The 9,206-nt window shown below is 36.2% G+C and overlaps 2 protein-coding genes across 2 annotated transcripts; both read right to left on the bottom strand.

Annotated features, from left to right (window-relative positions):
- Positions 1 to 2,308: 2,308 nt before the first annotated feature.
- Positions 2,309 to 3,136, bottom strand: LOC141671643 (uncharacterized). The gene has a single exon (XM_074477930.1). The coding sequence runs from the start codon at positions 3,134 to 3,136 to the stop codon at positions 2,309 to 2,311; it is 828 nt and encodes a 275-aa protein (XP_074334031.1).
- Positions 3,137 to 5,321: 2,185 nt separating this feature from the next.
- On the bottom strand, positions 5,322 to 6,470 carry LOC141672021 (uncharacterized). Its single transcript, XM_074478506.1, has 2 exons — positions 5,862 to 6,470; positions 5,322 to 5,746 (listed from the first exon to the last, which is right to left on the bottom strand). Exons 1-2 carry the CDS (start codon positions 6,468 to 6,470, stop codon positions 5,528 to 5,530), a joined length of 828 nt encoding a protein of 275 aa, XP_074334607.1. The 3' UTR covers positions 5,322 to 5,527.
- Between the last annotated feature and the right edge of the window lie 2,736 nt (positions 6,471 to 9,206).

Genomic DNA, 9,206 nt, shown 5'->3' with positions numbered 1-9,206 from the left:
ATGGTGTCGAGTGGTCAGAATTAGTTTATTAAAATGAAAGAAATATTTTTTCCCTAATTAAACACGTCCATCTTATTTTAGATAGGTTTACTAGGCATTGTATGATGCATATACACAATAACTAAAAATTAAGCAGTTAGATAGAGGCGATTTTTTTTTTGAAATTAACTGATTCATTTCATTCAAAACGAAACAGCAAAAGAAAGGGTATCCAACAAACACGTAGGAGAAGACGTGAAAATATTATTGGAATTTGCTAAACAAGAGATTTTAGCCACCTCCTGTGCTACCCTGTTTGCATTTTTCCGGATAAAACTAACTGAAACCTTAGGCAAACTCGCGAGAAGCTGCCGACAACTCTCAATAATATCACCAATCTCTAAATAATTCAGACTATAGCCTTGAATAGCTATAATGTAATGGGTCGTAAGTCACAATGTAATGGGTCGTAAGTCACACATACTAGATGCATTCTCTTTTTTCGGAATCAAGACCACATTGGTATTGTTAAGCTCTCCTTGGAATTTATTTATTTTAAGTCATTGTGTGCATTGTTTGAACACCTCCTGTCCCGTCACTTTCCAAAAATTCTGAAAGAATGCCGGATTAAGTCCGCCAGGACCCCCAACCTTATCAGGATGCATCTGTTTTAAGGCATTAGTGAACTCCTCGAAAGTGAATTCCTCCACTAATCTTTGATTCTGATCTGCAGAAAGCATTCTATGACTGTTAGCAAAAGGCATGCTCACAAGATCGTCTTCCTCAGTAAAAAGACTGGTAAAATAGTCATGAACAACCTCACACATTCCATCATGATTCTCAATTTTCTCCCCTTCATCATTAGTTAAGAAAGCAATTTTATTCGCCTTCTTTTTTGCAGACGCAGAAGCAGAAGCATGAAAGAATCGAGTATTATCATCACCCTCCCGGAGCCAAAACAATTTAGCTCGTTGTTTCCTGTAAGTTTCTTCCTGAAGTAGAAGTGTATTCAACTGGTGCTTCTCACTTAGATACTCCTGTATATCATCAGCATTTTCACTGTCCACTAACTCGTCCATCCTTCCTTTATGCTCCCTTATCTTCTACTTAAATTTGTGAAAGAAAGACCGACCCCATCGAGCCATAAAAGAAGTGACTTCAATAATTTTTGGGAGCAAGAGAACAACCGGAGTCGAGACCCAAATCTCAGAAACTTCTCGTACAAACTCTGGTTCTTTTAACCAAACATTTTTAAAATGAAACCGGAATTCTTTCTTTGAAATTTCAGTATTCAGTAGTTTCAAGACAATTGGCTCATGATCAGAAATTGGAGTGTGCACAACTTTGAGAGTGTTCGATGGGAACTTTGATATCTAATTTGCATTAGCAAAACTACGATCCAATTTTTCTCTTACCCAAGTATTTGTGTTTCTCCCTCGTTCCCACGTGTATTTACCACCCCTTAAGCTTAATTCAGATAATTGATATTCCTCAATCACAGTACGGAACCCATCGAGAAGATATTAAGGATGAGAATTCGTACCATTCTTATCAGAGGCATAGAGCAAGTCATTGAAATCTCCATATGCACCAAGGAAAATCTGATATGTCTGCTAGTCTACGAATTAAATTCCATGATTCTCTTCGTCTTGCACGCTCTTGATAACCATAGTAGCATGAAAGACGTGACACCACATTATTCTCCAGAACTGCATATCAATATGGTGGCTAGAATAACCAGCAACTTGACAATGTGCAGCTTGTTTCCACAAAACTGCTAGACCTCCACTCCTACCAATTTTATCTACTGAAAAGCAATGATCAAAGCCAAATTGAACTCTAAGCTCTTCGATTTTATTAGCAAAAGAAATTGTTTCAATCAAAAATAAGAAAATGGGTTTGTGATCCCTTATAAGATCACCAAGCACATGAACTGTACAAGGGTTCCCAAGCCCTTGACAGTTCCAGCTGATGTGACTCATGGCTGCTGGCTAGCTTGCGGAGCAAGCTTAGCCATAAAAGTTGAAGAGGTCCATGCATAATCACCATGAGAAAGAGTAGGGTCCTTGGTTGAGTTCTCCGTTCGTCTTGTTTGTACACCATTAATTTAGGCCTCTGTTCTCTGCCTTTTTCTTTCCTCTAAATTAAGCCCATATAATTCTTCCGAGTCCAGCCCATTAATATCACTTAAATTCAAATCCCCCGCCTTAATTGTCATATTTTTCCCATATTCCCCCTCATATCCCTAATTATCAGCTGCTGTACTCACCTTATCCCTTCGAATATGCGATTCAGTTGTTGATCGCGCTAACTCAGATTTTTAAAATCCCTAATTTTCCGCGTCGTAATTATCCTTTCCTTTCTGCCGCCTCCAATCACCGTCCCCCTCTTCCCGGAGCCACTTACTCGTATTTCTGCCCACTGCTCTTCGTGGCGGAGCACGGAGCCAATGTCCCCAATCCTTGATAATTTCTCCAGTATTCACCTCTAGCTTTTTCCGACCAAATTGTTCTGTATGAGATAACAGCCCACAGATGAAACAAAAATCACCTAATTTTTCATACTTACAATTTACTACAGCTGCAGTTTTGTCCTTTTTCACGGTCTTCTTCTTCCTTTTAAGCGGTCTACGTACATCAATCCTTATTCGTAGACGCATAAATTCACGCCATATGCTTGAGTTGTTCTTTGCATCATAATGGAGGAAGTTTCCAAAGAAATTCCTCAACTGTTTGCCCACCATTTCTGTCATGTAAGCTACTAGAAGGTCATGTATTTGTACCCAGAAATCCACCTCATTCAACGACACCTTAACAGGATCTTCTCTCATTTTAACGATATTCATCACCAAAAGTGCACCATCGAAAGTCCAAGGGCCATTATTAAGTACCCGATCCATATCATCCTTATGATAAAATTGATACAAGAAAATCCCAGCCTTTAGTTCTTTGATATTGATGCCCATTGCAGGTTTCCACAGAACCACAAGCTTTGTTCTCGTTGCCCAAGTGTTAATATTTTTCTCAGTCAAGAAACGACCCACAATGCATAACTCACATCTATTGCACTCCTCCTCCACGTCCTCTTCAAAAGTCAATTCCTCATTTTCTTCATTTTCAATATCCAATACCTCCATCTGTATCTCTATGTCCTCCATCGATGAAACGATACCACAAGACTCCCGCAATTCTAAAAAATAGAATGGAGAGAAAACATTCAACGTCTCTCACATAGAATGAAGAGAAAACTTTGTTAGTCTACCTAATATAGAACAAAGTAACTTAAAGGATAAAGCTTCCTACCATTAGGGTCTTTGTTAGAATGATCAAATTTTTGATGTATCTGTGGTTTTTTATCCCCTGGAACTTTGCATGTCTAGAATGACACAGGCGATTTTTCAATCAAATAATGTATCGAATTAAAACCAAAAACACAATCATTGGCGCCAACATTGTGAGTAGGAAAGTATTAAACAATAACCTTACGGTAAAACTATAAGTATACTAATTTACTGTTCAAAAATCACCTACATTCAAACTTATAAGTTTCAGATTAAGGGTTTTGATTTAGTAGCAGTAGGTAATTAAGCATACCCGATTTTGTCCTACACTTATACTCTCTTTGTCCCAACCATTTTTTTACATTTTTCGTTTTGGACGTCTAATCTCATTTTTTACATTTCAAAACTTATCAAAAATAGTAAATAGATCCCACTAATTTCCCACTTTTTTCCCTTTTCACACTACTTTTACTCCACTATCTCCTTTTTATACATTAAAAATCAAGTAAATCGAGGGGCTTCCACTGGTTTTCTCCCGTGGAAAGCCCCAATCCCTTCATTTTCTTTTATTCTCGTTGATCTATTTTCAATAAAACCCAATTTTTTTGGGTATTTGTGTGTCTCTCCTCTTGGAATGTGGGTTTGTCTCTCCTTTTGGAGTGTTTGTTATGTTTTTGCTTAGTCATGCTTGGGTTAATCTGGTATTGGATTTGTTGAGGACGAAGTTGCTGATATTTTTGGTTATCTGCAAAACCTGTATCGAATCTGGGATGGTGGTGATTATTGCAAGAGCTCACCTTTCACAACCAAAGATTGTTCATCTTTTATGGCTTTACACTTTCGGCATGTCTATAGCTGGTATCCGGCATGTAGATAGCTGGGGTGCCTCCGGCATGTCTATAGCTGGTGTCCGGCATGTAGATAGCTGGGGTGTCGCTTCTCCAATCTCATTTTATGCAATTGTTGTTTCTGAACATTGGACTAACCATAATCTTTACGTAATATGGTCAATTGCGATGTTGCTATTTTCAGATATGCCGGTGCAATTTGGATCGCTTGGGATGTCTTTGATTTCGTTTTTAGCTTCAAGAATTTTTAAATTCTATGTGTTAAACGATCAGGAAACAAAACATTTAATTAATTTTAGTATGTTATTTGTTTTATCACCTGGTTGTATCAACTGGGGTTTGTCCCGGCTGTATTATATTCAATTTAATGAAAACTTTCTGCATTTGTCAAAATAAAATCAATGGATCTCACTACTTCACTCACTTTTCTTTCTCTTTTTCATTATTTTGGACATATTTCTTAATCTCCGTGCTCAAAGCAGATGTAAACAATTGGTCGGGACAGAGGGAGTAACATACCGGATAGTCATCTACGATGAAGGTTTAACGAATCACTCGTATCGGTTGGTTTGTACTCAATTTTAACAACTTTTCTTACCGAATAGCCTCATTTCGGACCAAATTTTGACAGTCATAAATATATATGTTTATTGTAATGTTCATTTTAATAATCAAGTCCTTAAAAAATATGAACGCCATAAAATTGCGCCATATTAATTTATTTATACAAGTTTATATATGCTTTATTAACAACTTTATTTAAGCTTGTTATTGTTTGGTTTTGCAGTACGTCTACTATGGTCACTACAATATTTCACCACCATGGTGATTATTGTGAGGCACACCTACTACTATTATATTGGAGGAAGTTTAAAGCAATACCTAATTTCGATTTTGAAATTTAAAAAAGTAAATAACTTGAACGAGATTATTTATAAATGTTAGCTTTCGGGGGTATTTTACGGGAACAAATTCACCACCGTATGGCTGACCGGGGCACTATATTTGTTTAGATTGTTCCCTATCGACAATTTTCTTAAAAGAGCGTTTGAAAACTTTGAATTCATTTTAATGAAAAATTTTAAATGACAGGAGTTGTCATTTCAAATTCTCATATTTATTCAGGATTTCAAATAAAATCCAAATCCAAATTCCTAAACAACTTATTTGATCAAATCCAGAATTTCAAATGAAATCCAGTTTTCTAACAATAACGGACCATAATAGTAAAAAAAATCTTCCGTCAATTCAAATACATTTTTCTAGTAATACACATCCATAACACACATTATTCACATATAAGCACCTTAGCAAACTATAGCTCCTGTTGCATTACACATCTTGAAAAAGAAACAACCAACAAATTACATTTTAGGTTCAACGCGACAAAGTCTATTCATCTTAAAATTCTAGAGCCAAGTTAATCAGATTTCTTTTCATCAACGGACTTTGATTGCTTTGCTGCAGCTTTAGCGTACTGGTCTTCGGCAGCTTTGGAATGTATCTCATCCCTCTCCTTGAAATACCTCTCAAATGCTCTTGGAAGAAATCGCGGAATAAGGAACGCAAGCAGATTGATTGAAAAATACATCAGATTAGCTGCAGCTAAGCACCTCCCAAACCAATACCATGCAACATCCTAAGCCATCCGTGTCAGAATTTAGTATTCAGAAGAGCTGATAACTCAGCAAGCAAACAAACAAGGAATAAAAAGGTATTTAATATGAAAGTTTTGCCAAAGAGAAAAGACTTGCCTTGAAATGGGCATCTGCTGGCAGGGTTTTGTTCAACCATACATCTTGTAGCCAATCAAGAATCACAAAGAGCCTCCTAACAGTATAGACGAGAGGTACTAATGCCCTCACTGGAGGTGAAAACAAAGCGAATCCGCTAATTAAGTTCTCGGTTAGGATCTGAAATGAGAGTAAAAACAAATGGGGAGTTGCTGACCGAACAGCATGATCATCACCCCTTGCAAATCCACCTAATACGTAGGCCAACGGAAAGAACAGCCCTATTGTGGTCCCAAGAATTACATAAAAGCGGAAAAGTCTACTGCTTTGAAATACTTCTGGAGAAGCACTAGTTTTTCCATGAGCTGGGAAAGCTAATCGAGAGAGTGCAAAAAGGTAAGCCGAAGCAAAGGCTGGGAAAATAAGGTCAAAGAGTGGGACTAGACCACTAGCAGAAAAAACCATGATGAAAGCAACTAGCTGTAGTTCAATTACGCGCAGGGATCCCATGATACCTCCTGTCTGATCTTGTTGTGGGTGATGAGCAGATTTTTGCTGTGAGGTCGAACCGGAGACGTTACTTTTATCAGCCTCGGAACGAGGAGCGACAGCAAGTGAGACACCAGACATGTTTGTAAGAATTTTTATCTCGTTCACTCGCCTTTCAATTTTGTTTCCAACTATTGATAAACCTGTATGTAAAAGAAGATCAGGCGCAAGTCCATAACATTTGCAAGGGCACCAACATGTAAACCGTAAAGTAAGGAGTCTTGCAAGCAATTTAGTGCAGGACAAATATAAAGAACACATAAATTATTTGGTACTACTAAATAGAACTCACAAATATCGCTCATCCATCAGTCGAACTTCTCATAAAATGTTACAAAAACCTAGCGTCTGTATATCCATATGTCGCACATTCAAACAAGGAAAAGGTCTCAGAAGCAACTAACTATTCTCTGTTCCCTTAAGTTGGGCCTAAAATATTACGAAGAGAATGCAATAGAATTTAACAACCTTCACAGTCCTCAATTCAGTGTTCATTCCAACCTCAAAACCACATCTTGCCCATAACACTTCTGCACTTTCATTTACATCACTCATTCCCCATTTTGCCCTTCCTCCGGGCTTCATTTTTTTTCAAACTTTTCATTCCACTTCTAGACTCCTACCAAATTTCATCCCTTCCAACAAAAATAAACGAAGCGTTCGCTATATTTGTTTCGAGGATATTTGTTTCGAGGGACAAACAGCATCCCCACAAAAATATAAGTGCCACCACAAAAATTTAAATATTTAAGGGCGTCTCCGCATAATTACTAATGCAATTCTCCCTCTCCCACCCCAATGAATTACAAACAAGAAAAAAGACCAGCTCATCACATAATTAAAAGTAAAGATAAATTATACACCTAAAGTAGTCAGTTGCTTAGTAAAACAAGCACCAATCAGTGGCGGAACCAGGATTGTTGCATAGCGGAACGAATGAATATTACAAACAAAGCATATTCCAAAACAATATCAAAACTTAGCTCAAACCAAAACTTTTCTTTTCGGGTTAATTATCAGGTTGACCACTATATAATTAACAAAACTTCAAATTTACCACCAAAAAATTTGGGATCTCAAATTGGTCACATTCAAGTCTAAAAGTCTCAAATTGACCACTTTTAAAGTCGGTTTCAAGCTAACGACATCTCAATATTATCACCGAAAATTAGCAATTTTACGTGAAAATGGCCAATTTGAGACCCCAAATTAATCGGTGGTAAATTTGATATTTCACAATTAATATAATGGTTAATTTGATACTTAACCCCTCCTATAATCTGTTAAACTTTCACATTTCTCACCTTAAAAGGATTTTTCTTTTTTCTAAAACCAGGTATGCGGACCAGCTTACACCCTCCTCGACTAATTACAAGAATTAAGTACCTCCAAAAAGTTCTATAAACAAAGACACAATAATTTCCAAAACTCCATAAAACAACACACACAAACTTATCTCATCAAACAAATCAACCATAACACAACATGAAAACAACACAGAACATCTTGACAATTCTATTTTAGATCATAAACATACAAAATATGAAACATCTAAATTAAAATCAAATTATGATCATGACAAACAAAGATTCTATCAAGATGCTAATTATAATATGAATTAAATTATGAATGATTAAGGTGAATTAATCTTACTTGTTTGCAGATGAATGACCCAAAGCTTGATCTCAATCAGTTTGATTATTTTATTTTTACAAACTAAAATATGTAAATTTTGTGAGATTTTGTGAGATGCATGCATGTAACCAAAGGTATGTAAGTACGTGTCACTTTTAGAGTAAAAGGTGTGTAGCTTTCTAACACGTGTTAATAAATTGTTCCACGTGTCTTTGATTTTTTTTCCCAAGCTTATCGAGGTGTGAATGAGATGCTAGTTTGGGCCTTTATATTTATGGCAAGGTAGCTGGGCCTTACTAAAGTAGAAATGTGTTGTTTGGGCCTTACTATAAGAATGTCTGTCGAGTTTTGATTACTGATTCCGATTAGTTGGTGCCCCTTGGTGGGCAATATTGTCAATGGAAACAACATTTTTCGTAAAAATCGCAATATTTTTTTTATCATAATGAACCCGCAGTTGCTACCATTCGAATGCGTACTAGGTGAACCCCACGGGTTCACGCAATAATCTGCAAATCACGTGAAACAAGATAAACCGTATTTAAGCGACAGACTCTGACTCAAAAAAATCGCTATATTTTAGAACTTTAGATTTAAATTTTGTTGCCAATCATCGACAGATTTAGCGGGGGCATGAGAAGCCCAAAAGATCAACCAAGAACATATTTTGTTCTAATCTAATGCGTAAAATTTGATTATTCAGTGTATCTGATCCTCGCATAAACTAGCAATTTTTTATAATTCCCCAAATATATTCATAAATGACTTTTTTATACACAAATTTATAATATTGTTCTTGAATATTTTAAATGTCACAATCATTTTTTTTCTTTAAAAAAAATTCTAAATTTTGTCTCGCAATTATCTTTTTTAGTTTCGTCCTTATGCCGTCAACACTCCTGACGCCAACACTCGCGCACCCAAATCGCTCAATTTTTTAATTTTAATTTTTAAAGTATTATGAAATATATTATTTTATGAATAATCTTACGTAAACATATTCATTGCACCCTCCACTTAAGTTATCACTAACATTGCAACTCTTTAATCAATGTGTAGTTTGTATCTTCTTTCTTTCATGTTTTTTTCGAGGGATCTTCTTTCTTTCATGTTGGTATAAAATTCATGTATCTAGCGAAAAAATAATTAAAAAAAATATTAAGAGGGGTAGGAGGCTTGGAT

Source organism: Apium graveolens, chromosome 7 (assembly GCF_009905375.1).
Source record: "Apium graveolens cultivar Ventura chromosome 7, ASM990537v1, whole genome shotgun sequence".
NCBI lineage: Eukaryota > Viridiplantae > Streptophyta > Magnoliopsida > Apiales > Apiaceae > Apium > Apium graveolens.
The sequence above is the reverse complement of the archived record's forward strand: the minus strand, read 5'-3'. Positions and strand labels throughout refer to the sequence as shown.